Source organism: Gossypium arboreum, chromosome 13, assembly GCF_025698485.1.
Source record: "Gossypium arboreum isolate Shixiya-1 chromosome 13, ASM2569848v2, whole genome shotgun sequence".
NCBI lineage: Eukaryota > Viridiplantae > Streptophyta > Magnoliopsida > Malvales > Malvaceae > Gossypium > Gossypium arboreum.
In genome coordinates, this window is record NC_069082.1 from 114,819,330 (window position 1) to 114,845,025 (window position 25,696).

Consider the following 25,696-nt stretch of genomic DNA (forward strand, 5'->3'; position numbering starts at 1 on the left):
GATTTGAGATAGAAATCATATTGAATGTGGTTATTTGATAAATAAGTGAACCGATAAACATGGGATAGGATACTATTGGCATGTTAATAAGTTATATCGCGCGCTGTACGAGATTGATTAATGTTGAGCTGATAATTTTGTTTTATTCTTGTTTACTGAATATACCGAAGTTCAGCATTTATTATGAACTATCGCATTATATTACAGTGATTTAGGTGTGTTCCAAGGGCGGACGTAAAGCCTTCGGGCTTGGCACTCAATGCTGAGATATGTTTCAGGGGGATGTTAGCCTACAGGTTTAGGTGTGTTCCAAGGGCGGACGTAAAGCCTTCGGACTTGGCACTCAATGCTGAGATGTGTTTCAGGGGGATGTTAGCCTACGGGCTTGGCACTTGGTGCCCAGGTGTGTTCTCGGATGGTTAGATCATTTGAGTGTTTTGGTGTGTTTGGATGGTTAATCGGGTATCCAAGTCTATTATAACATTTATCGAGTTTATTTTCAATGGTATAATGTAATTGATTGGATTGTTCCATTTGTAATTAAGTTTAAAACTCACCAGTGATTTGATTATGGATGACAGGATTATGATTTATGACTTTTCTATATTCTGTATTAGATAAATTTATTCGGTAAGTCAATTGTTTTTAATCTGTGGAATTAACTAAGTGTAAGTAAGCTTACTTGTGTCTCTTCTATTGTTTCCTTGTACATATGTTCTTGTAGAAATGGGCTATCGGATCGACTCAAAGAATCACACTATCCGGAAATCTTTTGGTAGTTTGGGAAAGTTACCTTGGGTTACATGGCATGATTTTATGTTGGTTATTTGTGAAGTTGCTAAACTTAAATGGTGTTAATTTGCCTTTAGTTAGTTCTTTTAGGATACATGTAAATATGTGTTGGTGTGGTATATATGTATGAATGGAACTTATTTGGTATATGTGGTATAAGCTTCTGTTTTTTTTTTTTCAAATAAAATCTTAACTCAATTACCATCATTTTAAAAACTTAAGCCCTTATACGAGCAATCTTAAAAATTCAACACAATCTTAAATAAAAAACTAGATTCACAAGAACTTGAAGTATATGGCATTGATATTTACAGCCATGTTTTCTCCTGATCATATTACAGTTGCTGGTAATTGTCGAACACTGTCTGCAACAAAATCATGAACTTAAAAGCTGACAAATGAATGGCATAGGCTAAAATGCTATGGGACTTCCATTGCTCCATTACCATTCCAGGGGTTTTTATCTTTTATTTTTTAAAATTTTCTTGCAAAAGCTCTTAAGTAGTTAGTATAGAAAATCAAGTGGCAGGTTCATATCTTCAAACACAATCATATATCTTCCCTTTAATCGGGTTTTTAGCCAACCTCTGATTTTTCACCACTGCAAGCTGCAAAACAAGGATTATTTCGACTTCAAATATCGAGTCAAGCAAACCTGTTAGGCCATCTATTTAAAACTATACATACCTTGAGAGCTTCACATTTAAACCGAGCATTGAAATTGGTGTGAAGAGCCCTACCCATCCCTTCTAAGATAACCTGCATGGCAAAAAGTGCATGGTTTCGTCTTTATTTTCTTTAGCCATTTCCTAATTCTCAAAACCGACGAAGGAATAAAAGGCAAGGCGGTGAAAATGTATGATCTGAATTAAACACGTACCAGGTTAGCATGTTTGGCTACTGCAGCTAGCTCAGATTAAAATGACGTCTTGGCAGCCGACTGATTAAAATGGAAGATTATCCTAACGATAGTTATCAAATAGAAAGTTTTTTGTTTTGACTGAACAAATGAAAGCGTCTGAAATATTATGTGTTCTTAATTTTTTTTTAGTTAAAGCGACCACGTGTCACAACCACAGCGTGATATGTCGAAAAAAATAAAAAATTAATAAAAGTTATAAAATCATTAAATTTTGATAAAAATATAAAATTACTAAAATTTAGAAAAAAAGTATAAAATTGTAAAAGAAAATATAAAAATCATCAAAACTATAAAATATATAGAAATATAAATAAAATTTATAAATTCTAAGAAAATGATAAAAATGTAAAAAAAATATAAAAATTATCATATCCCATTATTATGTTTCTCCACTACGCTCAAGTCAATCATAATCAACACAACACAATGTTGCCTTGGTTTTGCTTACATTTCTCCTTCTACTTACGTACATTCAATATTTTCTTTTCGGCTTTGTTTAACAAATCAATTTCTACCTAAACTTTAGAAATATTTAAAAAAAAAGTGGGCATCCTTGTAGCTATTAATGCATTTTGTCATTTTCTAATAGTTTTCTAAAACTTTTAATGATTTTTATGTTTTTTATTATTTTCTGCCACATGCCATGTTGTGTTGCGACAGGTAATAGCTTAAACTGAAAAAATTGGAGGTCGTTAACTTTAATGTTCAACGATTAAAGTTAACCGTTAAAGGGTCTTTTTTATGTATTTTATAATTTTTTTTCTAATTTTTAATATTTTTATATGTTTTTTAAATTTAATAAATTTTATTATTTTTTATTTTTTATATTTGTTTGCCACATTTCATACTGTAGTTGTGACACGTGGTGGTTTTAACTAAAAAAAATTAGGGACAGTTAACTTTTACAGTCAACTGTTAAAGTCAATTGTCAAAGGCTTTTTTTAATCATTCACTATAGGAAAATAGGGCTTTAGCGGCGTTTTATCAAAAAACGCCGCAAAAATTATAAAACACAAAGCAATAGCGGCGTTTTTGCTAAAACGCCGCTAAAAATTGAGCAATAGCGGTGTTTTTTGTTAAAACGCCGCTAAAAACAGAGCATTAGCGGCGCTTTTGGTAAAATGCCGCTAAAGACCATAGCATTAGCGGCGCTTTTGGTAAAACGCCACTAAAAGTCATGTAACTCCTAAAATCCTAAACCCCAAAAAAAATATAAAACACTAATCTATAGCCCCTAAAATAGTAAACCTCTAAGCCCTAACAAGCCCTAAACACTAAACTATAACCCCTAAAATCCTAAACGTCGCAATAGGTGCATTTTTAGTGGCGCTAGGTTATAAACGCTGCTAATGTTAAATTATTTTGTTAAAAAATTTGTCGTTTAGCTGTCTTATTTTTTACCCACACCTGATACACTTAACATTTTTCCCGTTTTTCCCCAGTTCTATTTTCCCCTTCTTCCTCATCCTAAATCCCTAAAATATTATCATACATTCCCAAATTCGACATCCTAAATCCCTAACGAATTTATGGTAAAGTAACAGATTAAATAAGGTCTTATTTTTATTTTGAATTTGATTTTATTTTGATCATATCTAAAACCGACTTTATAAACAATATAAATTAACTAGACCATTCACTTAGCTATGGGAAAGTTAATTTCATTTTAGTTACTTAATCATGAAAAGTTACACTTTGATAACTAAACTATTTAATTAGAAGTTTTCATTTAATTAAGTTACGAAGCTGTTAAAATCAATGTTATGGCTTTCTTTAAACCCTAACCCCTTAAATCAATAATCTTTTAACCCCCAAACCTTAAATCTCTAACCATAAATCCCTAAAACTATAAACACTAATCAATAACTCTTTAAACACCAGACCTTAAATCTCAAATCATAAACCCTTAAAACTCCAACCCCTAAACCCCAACCCTTAAACCCCAAGCCTTAAAACTAACCTCTAAACCCATAAACTATAGATCGTAAATTATAAACCCTAAACTATAAACCATAAATCATAAACTCTTAAACTGTAAACCCTAAAATCTAAAAAATGAATTTCATATGGATATTAAGTATATATATGTTCATGGCTAGGATTTAGGGTTTATGGTTTAAGATTTGGGGTTTAATTTTTAGAGTTTAGGGGTAAATATGGTGAACTACTTAACTTGTGTATATTAGATTTTTTATAATATAAATCTAAATAAGATAAATATAAATTATTATTTTTAAAAAATATATATCAAAATGGGTTAAATCCCAAAAGCATACGTGAACAATGGTTTAGTGTGCAATTGTATACATGCATGAACTTTAATTTGATCCAGTTCTTGTAAATTATTAACACAATTATATTGCATATATAAATATTTATATTTATTCAAGATAAAATATATTGATGTATTTATACTTAAAAGAATAATACTTGTATTGCTTTGTCATTTTGTATTTTTTTAATTCATCGATTCCATTTTATTTCTATTAAAGTTTCCTTTTGTGTTTTATATGTTAATTTAAAATTATAAAAATATTCAAAAAATTAAAATTTAAAAATAAAAATAAAAAATAAAAATAAAAAATAAAAATAAAAATAAAAAATTTAAAAATAAAAAACTTAAAAATTTAATATTTAATATTTTAATCTATATTTCAGTTAAAAATTTAATATTCAAAATTTAAAAAAAATGATAAACTCAACACAAAAATTTTGAAAGAAAAAATAAAAAATGTAAAAAATAAAAAAATAAAATTGAATAATAGTGACGTTTTTAGTGAAAACGCAGCAAAAGATTAAGCTATAGTAGCGTTTTTTTATGAAAACGCCGCAAAAGACCAATAATTTTTGATTACCCGCCCATTATTCCCTCTTCTTCCCATTTCTGTCGCGTGCCCTAAATCCCCCAAGTAATCTTTTTTCCTTTTACTCTGAAAATTTGCCCCCAAATTTCCCATTTCCAACAACACCAAATGTCTAAGGACGACGAGAGGCAGCAATCTCCGCCGTCGAATCTTCTTCCCTAATAGAAAAACTATAAACTCTTTTTTGCGTGTGTATGAACTAAATTTTTTTGTCAATAAATGAAATTCTTTGAAGATAATACAATCTTTTATAAAAATTTATTTCCGAATTAGGGCTCTTGATTTCTTTCTCTGTCAGCAAATTGGTCGAATTTTATTTTTGTTTTTATTTGAAGTTGAAGGAAAAGCATAGCATTTGGCGTACAAGTGATAGCTCACAATTTTCTTATGTATTTTGTTCCCTACTTTTTTAAGCCAACCATTTTGCTTCAGAATCTCTTTGCGTTGGGAACCTTTTCAAAGTTCTTACGCTTTTTTGGCCTCTGATATTTGCCCAGGTACTTTCAGTTTATTTAATCTTTATTTTTTTCCTAGGTTGTTTAACTAAATTGATTTAATTTCGTTTGAGTTTCCTTCTTGAACTAATTGTTAGGAGCAATTTTTATTTTATTTTTTTTACTTGAGTTTTTGTATAATCTTTTGTCTTGGAAATATAGAGATTCATCGAAAGGAAAAAGAAGAAGAAATGGTTTGGAAATTTAGTCAGGTAGGAAAAAGATAGTTGAAAATTTTCGGTAGCTCTATTAGAAAGAAAATTAGAGTTAAAAACAACTTTTATTTAGGGGTTTTATTAATTTTTTAAAGTTTGATGATGTTTTTCATCTGCGTTTAGTTTAAGCATTGTTTTTCTTACTTGAAATTTTATTGAAGTTTTTCTTCGTTTTTTTTTTCTTTTTTGAGATTTGATCTAAGAGAATGGTTTTAAATTTGGGTTTTTGAACTATGAAAATTCCCAGATCCATTTTGCAGCACTTGATTCTGTTTCAGGTTGAGCCAAACTACTTTCTGCATTAGTAGTCATCAAAAGAACTCTGTTTTGAGCAAATTGGAAGTAATATTGACATGTCCTTTCTCGGTTCAGTGCTTTAGTTATTGAATTTCTTAAGCTTGAATAAAAGGTTAGAGGGAACTGAGATGGACATTGGAGCTCTTTTAACTTCTGCCGGAATCAATATAGCTATATGTGTTGTGCTGTTGTCTTTGTATTCCATACTGAGGAAACAACCGAGCAATGTTAGTGTGTACTTCATGCGGAAGCTTATTTCAGAACCAATAAGTTCTGTTGAAATTAGCTTTGAGCTTTTTCAGTTATCTATCTTGAATTTGAAAACATTTTCCTTAATTAAAGACTGAAGTATAGACACAGAGAAGACTCAAGAATGAGTAATTCTCTTGTGCCAAAAAAAAAAAGAAAAAGAAAGAAAGGAAAACAGAAAGAAAATCTCATTTATTGTAGTTCATGTCTTTGTGCAGCCAAGTCAGTATATCAATACCCTTCTGGTGCCCAAAGGTGGTGAAATTCCCATAGACATCCAAAGTTTATCTTCACAAGGAATCTTTGACGTGGTATTTTTGCATATAACCATATCTCCATTCTTATTAAACTAAATTTCTCACAGCTGCTAATGTTAACTGACTCATATGATCACTCAGAGTTGGTTCTATTAAGCCAGTTTATTTAGAGGAGAACCAATCCTAGAACTAGAAAGTTCCCTACAATTTCCTTGCGTTCCTTGTGGAAGCCAGTCCACTATCTACTACTTCCATTCAAACCCCAATCTCCTCATTTTAACCAAGAAGCTATTTGGCACCTTATTAATAGCCATGTTTTTGTCTCCAAAATGGGCTCTGTTGAAATACATGTATTGGGTTAGATCTTTCCTTTCCTATCTCATGCAAACAATCTTGATTAGTTTTACAATCCATAGACTTGAGTGTTCTTGTTAACGAGGAAAAAATAGTCTACCAATGTGGTAATCTCCTATGTATTTATATTCGAACATTAAGTAATACAAATGACTAAGGTACTCGATAACTAGACACTTTTCAGTTATATTTTGAAACTCCCTTTTAACCACTAATTCTATATGATTAGATAACAAGCTGCATAACTTTGGTTCTCTGCAGGTCATTTTTAACTCCATACATGACCCAAAAGTGGGCACAATTTTTGATCCAGTCTCATTGATAAATGCTCTTGGCAATGTGGTGAGTAGGTATATGAGGACAAAGGATTAATCAAAACTCGAACGTATAATTGGTTTCACGAAGAGTAGCATACTTTTGTGAGTCTAGAAATCATTCTATTGGATTCATCTGAAGTATGTAGAATTTGAAAATTATACTTCCAACAACCTATGTCAAATAACTTTCACATGCCTTTTAAAATCTATACAATGATCACAGCATTCTAAAATTCGAAAGAGGTAGTAGGATTGGTGTTTTTCCTTTTGCCAGCAGCATTCATGTAGAAGTGAAACTCATGCTTTTTATTTATTTATTTTTATTTTTGCTTCTCCCATTTTATGTTTTAGTTAATTAGCACTCGAATGAAACCAAAGCCGAAACCGATGTTGTGTATGATGATATTTATGGCTTGAAATTGCTTTAAGTCCTCTGATTTCTGAAGAGAAAAAGAAAAAAAAGACTGAATGTGATGTAATAGGGATTTACGCTGCTGATGTGCATTTTCTGATGTTCTTGTATCATTTTTTCCCCTTTTTTCTTATTTTTACCTTTTAGGGTTAGTTTTAGTTTTACCACTCTGTTGTTTTTGTTGAAGAGATATGTAGAATATTAACCATTTGATTTGAGAGATGCCATTGTTAAAGCCCTGAGAATTGTACAAAGGCAATAGGACTTTGTATTTATGTAGGAAATACCATTTTTATTTAAAGCATTTTGCCAATCTTTTGTACGTAATTAAAGAGTGAGGTGTTTGAGGTTTATCATTCACTTTCATGTCTTGATAAAATATAGTTTGGGGTGGAATTGAGCAAAGGCTTCAGAACTGTGATTTCGAGTTGAGTTATGCATTGGCTTTCTCAAACGTTCTCGCCAGCAAAAGGAAATTACAAGGGAACAAGCAGTTCAAGATCTGAAGGTAAGCTATGAGAGTTGTTCAAAGCTGGCCTTTTGGTCTAAATCTTGCCTTGATGATGTCTTATTTATGTATTCTTTTGTTTGATCAATTGGAGGTCCAGTCATACTTTGAATGCTTTTTTTTTTATATTCAAACCTCTCCTACCATATTATAATCAAGTGTTCTTAAGTTGACAAATGAACTGTAAGAGCCCATTCTTGTTTATAATTTCTGTTGAGTTACATATAAATGATTTTTTAAAAATTGTGTTTATAACTTTTTTAAAGTATTATATATATGTCAAATTCTACTGTTTGTCATTGCACTATGTTTATGTTATTGATTTAGTATTTATACTCTAATTTGGCTATTTTAATCGATTTTTCCTTTTAAAAAATGAAATTTAGTTCTGACATTAAATTCCTTAAACTAAATTATATAATTTCAAAAATCTTATATGATAAATAAATTATATATAATGTTATGCCCATTTACTAGCTGATACGGTTTGTTGAGAAGGATTATTGTATTATACAGTTTGTTGAGAAGGATTATAAGTTAGCTGATACGGTTATTAGAGGGTTGTTGAAGTATTGGCCTTTGACTAATTGTCAGAAGGAAGTTCTCTTCCTCGGGGAACTTGAGGAAGTACTTGAAGCAATACAGTCTGTGGAGTTCCAACGATGTATGGTTCCGCTTTTCAGACAGATTGCACGTTGCCTCAATAGCTTACATTTCCAGGTATGCAATCTTTGATCACGGTATAAGCTTTAGCGCGTGCATTTTGGTTGAAATTCTGCATGTTTTTTTTGGCAGCGTATAACTATTCCTGAAATTCTACAAGATGAATGGTTCAAGAAAGGGTACAAGCCACCAAAATTTGAGCAAGATGAGGATGTAAATCTTGATGATAATATCTTATATTTTACATGGTTAAGATTTAAGTCCTTATTTCATTGATATATTTATATTTAATCAAATTTTTATTATTTATTTTAGTTTTGATTCTAAATTTTATTTTTATTTTAATATTTTTAGTTAAAATTTTAATAGAAAATTTTTATATTTATATCATGGATATTATTCTTCTCAATATTTTGATAATGAATTTTAAATTTTTTATATTTTCATGACTTTTATAATATATTTTTTAAATTTCATTACCTTTAGCGCGCTTTTCCCACAAACGCCGCTAAAGGTAATGAAATTTAAAAAATATTATAAAAGTCATGAAAATATAAAAAATTTAAAATTCATTATCAAAATATTATTAGCGGCATTTTTTTAAATAAACGCCACAAACTTTAGTGGCGCCGTCTATAGAGGCGTTTTTTGCGGCGCTTGTAAAAACGCCGCTAAAAGTCAATTTTGCTGCAGTGATTTTATTTGTTCAAGTACTCAATTGAGTGCAAAATGAAAAAAAGAAACTTAATTGCTTTTTTTTCTTTTCTTTTTTTTTAAGTTTAAGAGCTTTTACACTCTTAAGTTATTAATTTACACAAAATATATGTCACACCTTGATTCTTATGGTGATGCTATGAACATTTGTGTATAAAAATGATATCTAGACTAGTGGTTGTGTAGTAGTAGAATTTTGCTAGAGACTTTAGTTTGAGTCCTCTTACTTTTATATTTTTTAAATTTCGACAAAAACCGTGTTTAAATGCCTAAATTGCCGCCCCTAGGGTTAGAAACCCTAGTATAATACCTAACTAATATTAGTTAATCAGCTCATCTTTCCCCTAATCTTCTTTCCACCATCTTTGTCTATTATTTCCCTATTTCATGCTCCCTTCCTTCTTTTCTTGGCTATTGAATTTCTCTTTGTCAAATTGAAATCATTAAACGATTTGAAAGTGTTGAATTGTAGTAAGTGGGTTGATTTGAAAAAGAAATCATATTGAATGTTGTTATTTGATAAATAAGTAAATCGATGAACTTAGGATAGAATACAGTTGGCATGCCAATAGGTTATATCGCAAGTTGTACGAGATTGATTGATATTGAGATGATGATTCTATTTTATTCTTATTTACTGAATATACTGAAGTTCAGCATTTGTTGCAAACTATTGTATTATATTATAGTGATTCAGGTGTGTTCCAGGGGCGGATGTAAAGCCTTCGAGCTTGGCATTCAGTGCCAAGGTGTGTTTCAGAGGGATGTTAGCCTATAGGCTTGGCACTTGTTGCCCAAGTGTGTTCTCGGATGGTTAGCTCATTTGAGCATTTTGGTATGTTTGGACGGTTAACCGTGTATCCGAGTCCGTTATAACATTCATTTGGTTTATTTTCAATGGTATAATGTAACTATTAAATTGTTCCATTTGTAATTAAGTTTAAAAGTCACCCGAGATTTGATTATGGATGACATGATTATGATTTATGACTTTTCTGTATTCTGTATTAGATAAATTTATTCGGTAAGTCAATTGTTTTTAATCCGTGGAACTTACTAAGCATAAGTAAGCTTACTTGTGTCTTTTCTATTATTTTCTTGTAGATACGTTCTTGTAGAAACGGGCGATCGGATTGACTCAAAGAATCACACTATCCGGAAATCTTTTGGTAGTTTTTAAATGTTTAACTTGGGTTATATTTAATGTAGTAGGTGAATTGATTTTATGTTGGTTATTTGTGAAGTTGTTAAACTTAAATGGTGTTTGCCTTCAGTTAGTTCTTTTAGGATACATGTAAATATGTGTTGGTGTGGTATATATGTATGACTGGAACTCAATTTGGTATATGTAGTATAAGCTTTATAAAAGGGAGTGAATATGGCAATTAGAATAATAGGTTGAAAGGAGTAGTCTGCATGCTGGATTTTTGGTTTCAATTGACAAGCCTGCTGCTTATTGTAATCTTCAACTTTTAGACGAAAAATAAGCTTTTAACATATGAGTCCGTGGTAAGAGTTTCAATGTCCTATAATTAACCTGCTTTATTTTGCAATACTTATTATCAAAGTAATGCTTATTTGCAAAGAACGTCAGCCGCCAAGTTCAATTGATCGTTCAAAGACAAAGTGCATATACGAAGCTGCCCAGGTAAAGCTATTACAGGAGACTACTTAAACTAGCTTAGCACTGTGTGCACATATGAAGTCCAGGATCAGTTTTTTCTCATTTCTGACAACCTGGCTAGAGTCACTTATGGAAAATTACTAATTAGTCTGAGCTAAGTGGAAAGTTTAGCAGTAGAATGACTGTGCCACATACAAACAAGAAAAACTAGTCATTAGTCTTCATATTGATCACCAATTAAATAAATTACGAGGCTTTACTATCCTTTTTATTTAGCAGCTGAATTATTGATATATGGGCTAGCTGGAAACTTTATTCTGATTCATATTGAACCAATATTTACATATTATTAGTCATGATCAGTTTTAAACCAACGAACTCACCCGTCCTTTAGGAAGCATACCACGAACAGCATGCTCAATGATTCTTTCAGGAATTCTCTGCCGCAGCTGGTTGAATGTTTCCACTTTCATGCCACCTGGTCTTCCTGAATATGCCTTCTGTAGAGCTTCTGGGTCCTTTTCTTCCCAGATACAGCAACTTTTTCAGCATTTAACTATTGAGTTGATATCCAGCACAAATCATTTTTTAGGATTTTTAGACCAAATGATAAACATATTATGATAAACCAGGTAGCATCATTAAACATATTATGAAGAATTTGCTCCGGAACCAACTAATGTGGTGTTATTCATTGCATTTACTAGGAGGCCTCCGGCTATAGCAGCTTGGCGGAGGATGTCGCAATGCTGTGCGTGTAATTAAAGTATCAGGTTATTCACGAGAGTTAGGTGAGATGGTAAGGGTCTCTCCTATCTTAACCAATGGTCGAGGGTTGGATACTCACTCTCAGTATAGAGCAGCTTTAGAACTTGTTGTCAGCATCTACCCCTTAATGGGCTAATAGAATGTGGAGGATTAGTTACTGGGCTCGCTCCGATAGATACATTGAGAAATAAAAAAAAACAAAAGTATCATGTTATTGTGATCCATGCATGATGTCAAAGTAGGATAAAATCCCAAATAAAACCAGAAATGATGCCATTTATGCGTGTCCGTAGCATTGATTGTTTTGGTTAACCCCATCTCTGCTCTATTAAATACATGTAACAGCGCCAAATTGAACAGTAAAAAGACAGAGTATAGGTAGATATTCCCAATACTTTTTCCTTTAGAAAAACAGTTAAATTAGTTCTACAAACTATGAACAGTAGCAGCTTGCTCCTTCTTCGAAATACAGTATAATAGTTTATGGTTGGTAAACATGATTTTCAATGGATTTTTGTTTTCTTCTTTAAGGTGGTTTATTTAATTTTTTTTTATACAAACCTAAAAAGCAAATTATACTGTATTTCATGCACTGTACCAGCATGCACCCAACATAATTACATTGCAAAGGTAACTTAGTCACAGACATTAAAAGAAAAAAGAAACATTCGTAAAAAGAGGCCAAGGCAAATGTACCAACATATTTCCATCAGCGGCGGTGGCGGCATCATTCCTCTTGCCTTGGACTCCCTCGCCATCGCCACCACCATCAGAAAACTGTGCCCACACGCTCTGCCTCTTTCTCCCTCCACTGAATTCTTCCTCACTTCCTGCAACGGTCTTGAGTAGCTCTGACTGCAGTGATGGGCGGTTTTCTTTGAGATACTCAAAACCGTCAATAGTCAGAAACTCGACAAAATTAGGCTCTATTCTTGATTCCAGGATTTTCAGTAACTTCTGAAGAGCAAAAAGCCTCACAAAGAGAAAAGAATGGCCACATGAGATGATGTCAATAGTTTTCCTTCTTCCAAATAGTTCAAGTGTTATTATTCCACTTAAATTAGGATGTTAATAGTCTTCCACTTTAGAAGTTCAAATCAATTGTAAGTTCTATAATAGTTATTTATTTTTGTAACAGTTATTCTCGCTCTAATTAATATTTCTATAAATAAAACAAATTGAGTAAACTTAATATTAGCAAATACATAAAACAATTGTATAATAATTGAGTAAAATTTAAGAATGACAAATTTTGTGAAGAGAATGATAACAATAAAGTAAAACATCAATCCTAAACTCTAATTATACTCTATTGATGGCGAGATCCAAATGTAAGGAGGAAGATCTTTGTGTGAGGACTTGAATTGATAATATTTTTCCAAGCTTCCATCTTTCAAATGAAAAATACCAATATCTCGAGGACCAAATGGCTCATATGTATCCGTATCAATAAAATCATCCGTAAAATATATAGAATTAGGGTGGCCTTCAGGAAAATCCAAAGCTGAAACTGCTAATGTCCTATTATCACCCACAAAGACTATATCTCCATCTATACTCTGTACCTCTTTCTTTTCTAACAATCTACTATTTTCATCATCTAAAATCAACTTGAAAACAGTGAATTTTTTTATAGAATGAACACTTCTTTCACCAACCTCTTCAAATTTTAAATGTTTATGAATGGAGTATAAATTTCCCATAGATGACCTAACAAGATATGCTCTATGTGAATAATTCTCAAGCCTTAGAATTGTTGGCACGAGTGTGTTCAATTTTGGTGGCTTTGAACTTTCATCATCTTCTACACCATTAACATCGAACCATACAAGATTGTTGTAGTGCCCTATAGCATAAACCAAACCTTTATGGAAAAGAATATCAAGGAAAAGAGATTGATCTTCATTGACGTCCATGTATATCCAATTTTCTTGACAAGGTCGGTAGAAGGCTAATCTGCCATAAACACTATAAATTACAACAACTACAAAATTATTCGGATGCAACAAGGGATCCTCTGATAACACAACCTTTAAAATTTTATATGTGTAGTGCCCACTATCATATGCCATGCTATCAAACTGAGGAAGACGGATGCTAAGATTTTCAAAAGGATTTGAAAGAGTTATATTGAAGCTCTCATCCACTGTGGCTAACCAACCATAACAAGAACCACAGTATCTCCATGTATTAGGCTTGGGGAATTCAATCTCAGCGATTTTTGATTTGGCTTGTAGGCTGTATATTTTTCGCTTTGTGGCGCTCTTTTTGAATGGAATCATCAGCATTGGAACTAGATTTGTGGAGGACCGCCTCTTGATGTCGAGAAAAGTATTGAACAATGAATGCCAATATTTGCTAACAGCACCAAATTGAACCAGACTGATGGGTTCATCTATTTTCTCAAAAACAGTAAGAAGACAGAGTTTTGGTAGATATTCCCAATCTGGCACAGAATTCCCCATACTTGTTCCTTCAGAAAAACAGTAGCAGCTTGGTCCCTGCAAATAATTCAAGTCAGGAAATAAAATAAGTGGGTGATGAAACTATGTATTTTTAGCACTTATGGGTATTTAGAGCGTGCAAATATTAGATTTTTAAATTTAGAGCATGCACTTATATGGACTTCAAGTGTTATTTTTCCACTTAAATTAGAATGTTAATAGTCTTTTACTTTTAGAAATTGAAATCAATTGTAAGTTTATTTAAATTATGTTTCTATAATAGTTATTTGCTATTCTTTATTAAAATATTCCTTAATTTACATACTTTTTTATTTTGTGTTATTATTTCACTGAATTACAATCATCAACTTTTATTTTCAGTGAGTAAAAGATTAAACAATTGTAAGTTAATTTAAATTGGGTTAAGGAAGAGGAGAAATAAGTCTTTAAAATTGCCCATTACAAAACCTCCGTGGCCCCACCCTAAACACATGTTAGGTTCGACGGAATGCCCTATTACGGGCCTGTGCATTGAAATGTCTGATTTCTATTCTGTTTCTTCACCACCGATTCCTCATTCGGTGTTTAAGGAGGCCTTCACGCTCCCCACTTTGCCCTCTCCCATTTTCTTACCTGAAAAAAGCGGACGGACAATCCTTCATCGCAGCTTCAGGTAAAACATTTTCTCCCTCCGTTCCTTCCATATTCCTCTCTTCCAAGTTTTCTGCCCTCTTTTTCTTTCTCTCAATAGAGTTTTTCTTTTCCTCTCTTCCGTTTCTTTTTCTTGATCTATAAAATTCCATCGATTGTTGGAAAGAGCAAGAGGGTTCTTAGAGGGGGAGTTGAAATCTAAATCGAAAACCGAAAATGTTGAGGGTAAATCGGGTGATAAACCGGGCACGAGCTTCGATTTCAAATTGTTAATACCTCCTAAGTCATGACCCAAAGATTTCCCCTTCACCTCCACAACATTTCGCTTCAAAATCATCCATTCGCTTCTTCGATATTTACAAGGCAATTCTTCCATCTCCCCCCTTTTAACTCTAAAATATTTGACTTTTTAAGTTATAGTTCTTTTTAACTTTTTGTCTGTGTGTGCAGCTTGCAAGAAAGGAAAAAATCGAGAAAGAACGAGCAAGACTGTAAGTTTAAGCTTTGTTTGTTTATTGAAATTTTGTTACGTGCTCTTTTTTCCATGAAATTTAGTATAAATAATTGTTTTAATTTCATTTAGGGTAGTGCTGATGAATTGAATAGAGGATATTTTGATGATATGTCTGAGCTAAAACAACACGGTGTAAGGTATTAACTGGTTTGTTCTTTTTATATACATATAGGATATATCATTTGCAAATCTGTTCAAATTAGTTGAATTGCAACTGATTTCTGAGTAAAATTAATGTTACTTTCTGTAAACATTTTAATTTTTTTTCCTGGCAGATTGCACTGGCAAATAAGATTCTAATTCCCGGAATTGCAGCAAGGAAGTTTCCTGCCGGGGATGTTATATATTCTGATGGTAGAAAATCAAAGCTGGCGATTGTTTTTGATGCAAGTGGCGTTGATGCTAGCAAGTTGGCTGTCCCTGAAGGATCTTTAGTCTGTCTATCATTTAGAGCAAACTCTCAGGTATGGTTTCCTTTTTCTATGTTTGTTTTGGATTAAATTTATGTATTTCTTAATGATGCTATAAATCTTCCATTTTTATCATGATAAGAGAATGTTGAATAGATAGTGCATTGCTGTAAAACTGTGATAAGAGGCATATCAGCGGCTCCATGGCAATGGAGGGTTAGCATTAAATTGCAGTCATGAAAACAACAAAAACATGAGAAACAAAGATGTTGGTTGCTAACTTTTCTTTTCTCTTGTTTCTGGTTGTTGTTGTTGATGATGCATTTTAACACCTTTTCCTTGTCAGGCTATGGTCGATTCTTGGAGCAAGCCTTTTTATGACGCCTTTAGTGAGTCCAAGAGCGTGCAGCTATATGAGGTTCTATGTTTTTGCTATTTAACTTTTCATTCCTTTTTGGCATGTGTGGTGAATCAACTATTATCAGTTTTCTGTTGCTAGAAAGAACATAGTTACATGCATCTGTAGTCAATAATAATAACAAACAAATAAAACAGCAAACAAGAATAGAAGATAACCATGCTGGTATGACTTATGAGTTATGACCATCCAAGTTGAGCTTATAGCTCATCAGATCAGCCTATAATTAATAATGCAGTTGTCCTTTTATTTACTGTATTTGAATGGAAATTCTTGGCAGCTGATTTTATGTTTTATATAAGTTATTTGTTAAAAGACTCGTGTTTGGAAATTATTATGTGTTGCTAAATGATAATATATTTGCTGTTATCATGTATCTTTTATAGACTCTTGGCTCTTATGCTTGAATCCCATTAAACGACTGCTTCTTCGATTTATGAGGAAATCTAGTGATGGAGCGAAGGATGCTCTTCAGAGACATATTGTTTAATCATTTGGTGATCATTATTACTTCCGAAAGGAACTTAAGATACTGAACCTTCTAACTGGATAATCAAAAGTTTCTTATATCCTAATCAATAACATAACTAATATTCATACAGTTCTGTTTTGTTAGTCTGAGAAGATGCTTTTTCACTTGTTTGAAGGTATATTTTCCTGCTTGACGAATTTGGTAGAATAAGATGGCAGGGCTTTGGTTTGGCAAAGTAAAGCCTTCGAGCTTGGCACTCAGTGCCAAGGTGTGTTTCAGAGGGATGTTAGCCTACAGGCTTGGCACTTGGTGCCCAGGTGTGTTCTCGGATGGTTAGCTCATTTGAGCGTTTTGATATGTTTGGATGGTTAACCGTGTATCCAAGTCCGTTATAACATTCATTTGGTTTATTTTCAATGGTATAATGTAATTGATTGGATTGTTCCATTTGTAATTAAGTTTAAAAGTCACCCGAGATTTGATTATGGATGACATGATTATGATTTATGACTTTTCTGTATTCTGTATTAGATAAATTTATTCGGTATGTCAATTGTATTTAATCCGTGGAACTTACTAAGCATAAATAAGCTTACTTGTGTCTTTTCTATTGTTTTCTTGTAGATACGTTCTTGTAGAAACAGGCGATCGGATTGACTCAAAGAATCACACTATCCGGAAATCTTTTGGTAGTTTTTAAATGTTTAACTTGGGTTATATGCAATGTAGTAGGTGAATTGATTTTATGTTGGTTATTTGTGAAGTTGTTAAACTTAAATGGTAATTGCCTTCAGTTAGTTCTTTTAGGATACATGTAAATATGTGTTGGTGTGGTATATATGTATGACTGGAACTTAATTTGGTATATGTGGTATAAGCTTTATAAAAGAGAGTGAATATGGCAATTAGAATAATAGGTTGAAAGGAGTAGTGCTTCGAGATGGGGCTGCATGCTGGATTTTTGGTTTCAATTGACAAGCCTGCTGCTTATTGTAATCTTCAACTTTTAGACGAAAAATAAGCTTTTAAATTCTCTCATATGAGTCCGTGGTAAGAGTTTCAATGTCCAACCATTAAATTTAAGAAAAGAAGAATATTAGTGTGAATCATTTGATTAACATATCAAAGTTGGTTCAAACATCAACCAGCTACAAGATTACAGATTAAAGCAACTGAAACCTAAAGCATTAAATTCCCACGAGTTTAGCATTCCACTTAACAACATAATAAAACTTATACCCCAAAAACACGAGAAAATGGAAATCAACATTGCTTGCTCTCTCTCCCTCTCGCTCCCAATATCCTGACCCTGCTTTAAGTTCGTTTATCTCTGCTTCTGCACCCTTTTGTCCCGTATAGGCAGCTCAATAGGCTTCTGAGCCTCATGTGGATGATCAGCGCCCTTGTAAACCTTCAGGTGGTTAAACAATGCTCTACCAAGCTGAAAATGACAGTTTAGTGTAGAGCTTAGCAATAATTAATAAAAACCATGCACCTTTTTTGAAGAAACACCAAAATTCTTGCCTGAATAAGTAAACACCTCTTGAAGAGAATGAAGCCAATGGATTGAATGCAAAAGCCGACATAATTCATGGATACTTAATAACTTGATATATATATATATTGTTTCATTTTCTCTCAGAATGCGCCTATAATTAACCTGCTTTATTTTGCAATACTTATTATCAAAGTAATGCTTATTTGCAAAGAACCTCAACCGCCAAGTTCAATTGATCGTTCTAAGACAAAGTGCATATACGAAGCTGCCCAGGTAAAGCTATTACAGGAGACTACTTAAACTAGCTTAGCACTGTGTGCACATATGAAGTCCAGGATCAGTTTTTTCTCATTTCTGACAACCTGGCTAGAGTCACTTATGGAAAATTACTAATTAGTCTGAGCCAAGTGGAAAGTTTAGCAGTAGAATGACTATGCCACATACAAACAAGAAAAACTAGTCATTAGTCTTCATATTGATCACCAATTAAATAAATTACGAGGCTTTACTATCCTTTTTATTTAGCAGCTGAATTATTGATATATGGGCTAGCTGGAAACTTTATTCTGATTCATATTGAACCCATATTTACTTATTATTAGTCATGAGTTTTAAACCAACGAACTCACCCGTCCTTTAGGAAGCATACCACGAACAGCATGCTCAATGATTCTTTCAGGAATTCTCTGCTGCAGCTGGTTGAATGTTTCCACTTTCATGCCACCTGGTCTTCCTGAATGCCTTCTGTAGAGCTTCTGGGTCCTTTTCTTCCCAGATACAGCAACTTTTTCAGCATTCACCTATTGAGTTGATATCCAGCCCAAATCTTTTTTTAGGATTTTTAGATCAAATGATAAACATATTATGATAAACCAGGCAGTATCATTAAAGCTCCCTCCCCTAAATGGCCAAATTAGTAAAGTTTTTAGCAACGATATCGGTTTCACAACTGAAGAAATATCGAGAGGTCATGGAGTGGAAAACAACTTATATCATGTTTCAATCAAATCAACTACTTATAATATGTAAGAGGATACAACATAAAAACCCCTAACTAAGATCTATAGACTTGCATTACTATTAGCAAATGCAATAAGGCCAAAGGGCTTCGACAATGTAAAGGAACAATCATATCCAAAATGAAAAGAAAAAAGCATTTTAGAGAGAAATTGTAACATGTAAAAAGCAAACAGCATTTTCTACATGATTAAACCTCTTTCCAACATCTAGCCAATGGCAAAGAATAACATAAACAAGTGTTCATAAAGAAAACAACTAAAAAATAGTCTTAAACAAGAAACCTAATGACCACAAAGACTACATACCACTATCACAAAAGCACCCATATCGACACTAGGAGTATAAGTGGGCAAATTCTTTCCACGAATATGCACAGCAATTGTTGATGCCAGTCTTCCCAGAATTTTGTCAGTTGCATCAACAATATACCATGTTTTTTCAGTATTAATGTGGTCTTTAGCTTTGGGATACCATGTGTTGTTCCAAATGTCCTGCATGCAAAAAAGAACATGATTCAAATTAAGTAGGCAACAAGGGAGAAAAGCAGAAATATCATCATGAACATAGTAAGAAGCAGATAAATTATACACAGTGTTACAGAATTTGAATACAACCTCACATTAATATTTGTGAAGAAAAGGAAAAAGATGCAATGTAAAGAGAAATCACATCGCATACTCAGAACATAACTATTTAATTAAAAAAAAACAATACCCAATTTTACAAAAAGCACAAAGTTTTACCATATCTTGTTAAAAATTCAAAGTTCAAACCAACAACAATCCCAATTTTAAGATCAAAATTGAAGGGAGGAAAACACCAATTTTCACGAAAAGAACCTTGAAAAAGAAAAAATTTAAGAAAGGAAATGAAATAGAAAAAGAGACAGAGACAGAGACAGAGAGGCATTACAGGGCCATCAGCCTCGGATTCCTCGAACATCCAACGTTGGTTTTCAGGGACAAGAGATAGGTCCTGGCAGCAAACCTTGAAATCCCGTTTGGAGAAAGACAAGGTTGTTGTCCGAGCATAAGAAGGTTTGGACAATGCTACTACAGGGAAGAACCCAAGAAATGAGCTTTGGTTACTGGGAATAGTCCTTTTCAATGAAGCAAAGGAAGGCCTCTCTGAAGAAGAAGAAGAAGAAGAGAAGATGACTGAGGTTGAAGCGCAAAGGAGTGCCATTTTCTTTGGTTTCTCTTCCTCTGGTTCACTCACTCTTGGTGTTTTCAGTTAACTACTTGCTCAAATTGGATAAGATGGCCTTTATTTTCCGAAGTTTTTCCTCCATTTTTCTTTTTCAGCAGCAAAAGTAAACTGTAAAATCTCTTCGTTATCGTTATTTAGCTTGAACTGGACCAGAGTAGCTTCGGGCCGCATGTTATCTGTATTCAACGAAGTAAAGCCCAAACCTTCAATATTGAATTTAACTAATTTTTCTATGCATGTATTAACTAAAATAATATTATAATTTTTTTATAAAACTAGTAATACTATAAGAAATTAATTTAAATATAATATTTCTGGAATAAAAACCATTAAAACTAATAAATAATATTTTTGGGGTCAAATGTAATATATAAAATATATTGGTATATAAATCATAAGACTAGTGTACTAAAACTACACTTTATTTAAACAAGCTATTAAATTTTTTAGTTACATCCCTAACCTATGACTTTTATTCATAAAATTCCTTGATTTTAATATTAATGTAAAAATATTTTGAATTTCAAGCTCTTAATTTGATTTCTTATTGATGCAATAAAATTATATACACTTTAACGTCAACATGAAATTTAAAAGAGTAATCAAAGTTTTCAAAAGAATGATTAAGTATGTTATATATATAAGAACTTTCAAGAAATTTTAAAATTTAATATTAATTTTTATTTAATAAGCCATTCTCGTCCAATTCATATCAATTTAAAATTTTAAAACATTTTTAATTTAACATTAAAATCAAGGACTTTCATAAGTAAAAATCATAGGTTAGGGTTATTTAACTATAAAAATTGTATAAGGACTTGTTTAAACAAAAGTATAATAGTTTAAGGGCTTGTTTAGTATATTAGCCTAATGATAACATAGGGAAGCAATAATTTGTTTTTGTAAAAATATTGATTTATTATTTTAAATTAACTTAAATGTTATGGATGGATTGATATTAATTTTTTAAATATTAGAATATAAAAAATTGATTTTATAATTTCAATTATTTTATGCATAATTCAAAGTATTTATTTTCAAAAAATATTAAATCCTTTTTAAAAATAGTAATTTTACTAATATAGTTTGTACATAAGTGTTTAAATAACTGTTAAAAACCGGATTTTAAAAGCTAATATTACTCTTAAAATGTAATTGAATTATGTTGGTAGAAGACTATTTTCTTAAAGCATTTTTAGTTGAAAAAGGTGATATATATATATATATAACAGAAATTAATGTTTTTTAATTTTAAATTTATTTTTAAAATTTAAATTTGACATTATGCTTAGGATGTTAAAAATTCATGTTCGAGTTCCACCATTTGCAATAGAGATGTGTGGATATTTTGTTGTGCATTATATTAATTAAATTCTACATCGAATATATATTTATTCTTGTCTTACACTGATTTTGTATTAGTGAAACTTTCAAAATTTGTTAAGAATATTTTAATAAATATTTAGAACGATTTGGTTAAAATATGTTTAATTTATTTTTAAAATAGTATTTTAAAGGGTAATTTAAATTTTTACACTGTTTTAAAACTGATATAAGTTTTTAAGGTAGTTATGTTTTAAAATAATATAGATTTAGAGAGGTCCTTCATACCAATCTCTATTCAACTTGGTCACTATAATTGAGACAACCATGGTCAGAAAAGTGTGTTTGATGAAGAAGAAATAACGGATTGCTTGATAGAAAGACAATCAAATGAGAATTTGAGTTATAAGAAAAAAAAAATCTCTACTATGTTAACTGCAGTTACCAAGTTGTAATTTTTTTTCGAGAATTTATATAATTCGGTCCATTAATAAATTTCATTAAATTAGTTAGTGTTAAAAGAGTTTTGTAATTTGGGCTATAGACTATTTTATAGGAAAAGTCAAATTTATGATTTAGGGCCAAAAGGAAGGGATTTAGGAGGTGATTTTTTCCACCCATTAATTGAATTGATAGGAGGGAGCAGTTGTTTCCTACTCATTTTCACGTAAGAACATCCACAAATTCTCTCCCAAATTTCCATCAAGTTTAATCAATCAATGATAAGTAAGTGAGATTCTACTTATTTTCTTCGTCAATCAAGATAGTTGAATCAAAATTTTCATCTCTTTTCACGTCAAACTCAAGGTAGGTAGGAAGAGTTAGATTTATTGATGGAATCTGGTGATGTTATTAGTTGTAAATTGATATCAAATCATTACAACTCAGATTTGTGAAGTTTGGATTGGGTTTTGATAGGATGGAGGTGAGTTTCGTTATATCAAATGCATTTACATTAGTCGATTTAGGATTTTTAGTGTTAAATTATTATTAATTTTATTAAAATTTTTTGTTTTGATTGTGTTTGTGAAGTGAAAAAAGTGACCGAAAGTTCAAATTAAAGGAAGATAAAAGCGTTGGAAGATTAGTACATTTTGGTTTGTGCTCTCTTATTTTATGAAATGTCCTATATTTTTTTTCCTAAATTACTATCTCTGAATTCTGATTGTTGGGTTGTTAATTAAACTAGCTTAATGGTGATTATGATGGTCGATTGAAACTTTGGTGTGTATGTAATAATTAGCTTGTGGTAGATTGTTAAATGTGAGTTATTTTGTTTATGTTGGAAATTTATGTGATAATGACGAAATAATCTTACTAAATAATTTTGAAAAGTTTTAAGTATAATTGATATGTTATAAGATATATAGAGTTATTTAAAGATTGTGTTCATGCGAGTTAATTTAGTGTACTCGAGAGATTTGTGTTATAGTGCTTTGCACATTTTTAATATTTAACATACACTGAAGATTTGTTATTGTGTACTTTACTGTTGCACTTTGCACATCACTCTTTCAGAGAATTTGATAGATATTTGTGTATATGGATTATATTTTCATATTCGGTTAATTGGAGTCAAGATTAAAATAAATTTATTAATTCAATTCGACAATAAATCTACTAATGGAAATTGTTATGTTATAAGATGAAAATAATAATGCATATAACTTGTAATAGAGTGAAAGGATGGAATTTGGTATAAGTTGAACGCATGATGCAATGATAAATCCACTAATGGAATTTGTACAACATTTATGCTATAAGATGAAAGTAATTATGTATATTACTTGTAATAGAATGAAAGGATGGAATTTGTTATAAGTTGAATGTATGATGCAATGGTATACTACTTGACATTAATGATTGTATTTATTGGATATTGAATTGATGTATGTTGTTGAATGATATGTTCATTTTATTGTTAAAAATTAAATAAGTATCATTGAGTTTAAAGAAAGTTCAATATGAAGATTTGTTGTTTCGTAAGCAAATTTTAAGTAATTTGAGTCTCTCTAATCTACTGTTTTTTTTAATAAATTTCTCTTATTTTTAGATTTGGCATGTACTTAAGACCAATATGTTATAAGTCTAGAGGTTCATTTTGTGTTAAATATTAATAATATTACTTGTGACCTTATGGTATATTTTGTTGACACTTTTGGTTGTTTATGATGCTCTTATTTCAAATTTATGTCGAGGATTAATTTATATGCATTATGCATATGTAAAAGGAAAGTTCTTATGGAATACTAAAGTGGTTAAATTTTGATTAGATGTTGAATCAATTTAAAATTTTATGTTTTATTTTTAAGTTTGTATATGATTAATATGTTGGCCATTATTTTGGCTTTATGTCTAATATGCTTGGGTGCATTTTAGAGCAAGTTGGAATGATTTAGTGTCTTATTTTTGCTACTAGGTATAGGTCTTGAGAAATCACAAATAGTTTAAGCTTAATCATTACATTTATAGAATGATTGAACAAGTATTGCGATATGGTAATGAAGTCTCGAGAGATCTAAAATAATAGTTAAATTTGATTGTAGGAGAGGCAAGTCTCAAGACAACAAATCATGTATCAAGACCTAGCATGTAGATTTTATAATTTGGATTTCCAATTGACATTTTAAGACCTGTTTGAACTTTTTCTTTGTTTGTTATGATCAATGGTTGCTTGAATTGTTTAGTTGTATAAATAAAACTTGAGTTCAAATCTAAATTGATCGGATTGTCTTAGCAACCAATGTGACGCTCCTTGCTGATCGGACTTCCAGGGGCTGTATTTATTTCTATTTAATTTAATATTTAATTTTTTTTTAAAATTTTAAATCTGTTCATATACAAATAAAATTTGAAGTTATATATGGTATGTTTGTACAAAATCAATCATTCCAATATTATTGTTAATAACAATATTTAATTAATATTATTGTGGTGTTAATGGATGCTGTAAATAAACCTGAGAGAAAAAGAATAAACCGGACTTCCTTAAGGCAATTCTTGATTCTCTCCATGTCCATTTTTTATCCAAAATTGTCATTAAATTTTCCAAAAAAATCATTTTTTTTACTGTAACATAAGAATGATGGCTGCGAACCCATGTTTTAAGATAAAATATATTGTATATATATAATTTAACAATATATTTCATTTTTTAGAATATATGTTACCATATACTATACGTAATGCAAATTAAACATGTAAAAGTACAAAATAAATCAAATCTGCACTCAATATATAGTAAAATATATGTTAATATATATATATATATATATATATATATATATTACCGTATATCTATTAAGTGCAAATTAAAATTAATAAATGTTATCATATATGCTACCATAGTTTTGCACTAAATCATATATAATATATATGGTAATATATATACACCGTATACACATACATTACTATATATAAATATAGGGTAAACTATAAAAATAATTATTAAATCATTTTTTCGTTGTATTTTGATCAATAAACTATTAATTTTTTTATTTTCTAAACTTTTCAAAATAAAATTTTATGGCCACTCAAAGCTAATTTGGGCTTTTTATTATCTAATAACATATTTAGTCCCCATTTTTTACACATTATATCAATTTGATTCTAAATATAGAACATTCATCAAATATAACCCTCAATGTTTACAAACTATTATTTTAGTTTGAATTATAAAAAATTCACATAACTTTATTTATAATTAAATAATCTATTTCCTTAATTTTATCTTCTGTTTTGAAGCTAGAGATGACAACTTAAGCTCATTGTTTTCTATTAAGCGTATTGAATTTTGTTGTTTGGTAATTTTTTTATTATAAGCTCGTTGGTTGTAGCCTGTGTTAAAGACTTGTAATCAACTTTGCTTCATCAATTGTAACGTTTTAAATATCACTACTATATGGTGTTCTTTTCATTCTTGTTTTTTTCCCCTTTTTCATGTGTTGGGTTGATAAATAGGGTATACAAAAACAGTTTATGTCAAAGACGATGTTAAGAATTTTATATTGGAGTAGGATAAGATTATAAAATTTTGAAACTTAAAGCTTAAATTATTAATTTTTGTAAAGGGCTATAAATTAATTTATTGAGTTTTTTAGAATTAGAACTAAAATGACAAATTTTGTAAACATTGAATATTAAATTTATTGAATATTTTATATTTAGAATCAAATTAATATGATGTGTAAACATTAAAAGGCTAAATTTTTAATTAGACCTATAAAAAGTCCAAATTAACTTTGAGTGATCAAAATATTTAATTTCAAAAAGTTTAATAAGTATATA

At 30.9% G+C, this 25,696-nt stretch overlaps 2 protein-coding genes and 2 long non-coding RNA genes across 14 annotated transcripts; 3 read left to right on the forward strand and 1 right to left on the reverse strand.

The window, feature by feature from the left end:
* Positions 1-4,544: 4,544 nt before the first annotated feature.
* On the forward strand, positions 4,545-10,426 carry LOC108461775 (uncharacterized). Of its 11 annotated transcripts, none has more exons than XR_008277024.1 (8): positions 4,545-5,075; positions 6,052-6,144; positions 6,706-6,863; positions 7,558-7,681; positions 8,276-8,401; positions 8,477-8,592; positions 9,748-9,893; positions 10,163-10,426. It is a non-coding gene; the product is annotated as an uncharacterized LOC108461775 (long non-coding RNA). The 11 variants fall into 11 exon arrangements; XR_008277029.1 differs by having other exon boundaries at positions 6,706-6,794; XR_008277023.1 differs by having other exon boundaries at positions 6,706-6,786; positions 8,198-8,401.
* Positions 10,427-14,060: 3,634 nt separating this feature from the next.
* On the forward strand, positions 14,061-17,247 carry LOC108462697 (uncharacterized). Its single transcript, XM_053024592.1, has 6 exons — positions 14,061-14,081; positions 14,393-14,567; positions 14,996-15,036; positions 15,335-15,523; positions 15,816-15,887; positions 16,984-17,247. Exons 1-6 carry the CDS (start codon positions 14,061-14,063, stop codon positions 17,014-17,016), a joined length of 531 nt encoding a protein of 176 aa, XP_052880552.1. The 3' UTR covers positions 17,017-17,247.
* A 208-nt stretch (positions 17,248-17,455) lies between these two features.
* On the reverse strand, positions 17,456-20,212 carry LOC108464258 (50S ribosomal protein L13, chloroplastic-like). Its single transcript, XM_017764450.2, has 4 exons — positions 19,790-20,212; positions 19,183-19,368; positions 18,487-18,657; positions 17,456-17,800 (listed from the first exon to the last, which is right to left on the reverse strand). The coding sequence occupies exons 1-4, from the start codon at positions 20,060-20,062 to the stop codon at positions 17,684-17,686; spliced, it is 747 nt and encodes a 248-aa protein (XP_017619939.1). The 5' UTR covers positions 20,063-20,212; the 3' UTR covers positions 17,456-17,683.
* A 1,758-nt stretch (positions 20,213-21,970) lies between these two features.
* On the forward strand, positions 21,971-22,790 carry LOC128286531 (uncharacterized). The gene is made up of 2 exons (XR_008277135.1): positions 21,971-22,334; positions 22,442-22,790. It is a non-coding gene; the product is annotated as an uncharacterized LOC128286531 (long non-coding RNA).
* The last annotated feature ends 2,906 nt before the right edge of the window (positions 22,791-25,696 follow it).

What these genes read in the sequence shown, in the direction of transcription:
- LOC108462697 (XM_053024592.1), top strand. Translation starts at nt 14,061, where the DNA reads ATGCACTTATATGGACTTCAA. An exon ending in GAGAAAGAACGAGCAAGACT is followed by an intron (nt 15,037 to 15,334) that starts GTAAGTTTAAGC and finishes TTTTCCTGGCAG; the next exon opens with ATTGCACTGGCAAATAAGAT. An exon ending in AGAGCGTGCAGCTATATGAG is followed by an intron (nt 15,888 to 16,983) that starts GTTCTATGTTTT and finishes GTTTTCTTGTAG; the next exon opens with ATACGTTCTTGTAGAAACAG.
- LOC108464258 (XM_017764450.2), bottom strand. Translation starts at nt 20,062, where the DNA reads ATGGCACTCCTTTGCGCTTCAACCTCAGTCATCTTCTCTTCTTCTTCT. An exon ending in TGGGTGCTTTTGTGATAGTG is followed by an intron (nt 18,658 to 19,182) that starts GTATGTAGTCTT and finishes TCAACTCAATAG; the next exon opens with GTGAATGCTGAAAAAGTTGC. An exon ending in GTATGCTTCCTAAAGGACGG is followed by an intron (nt 17,801 to 18,486) that starts GTGAGTTCGTTG and finishes TGTCATTTTCAG; the next exon opens with CTTGGTAGAGCATTGTTTAA.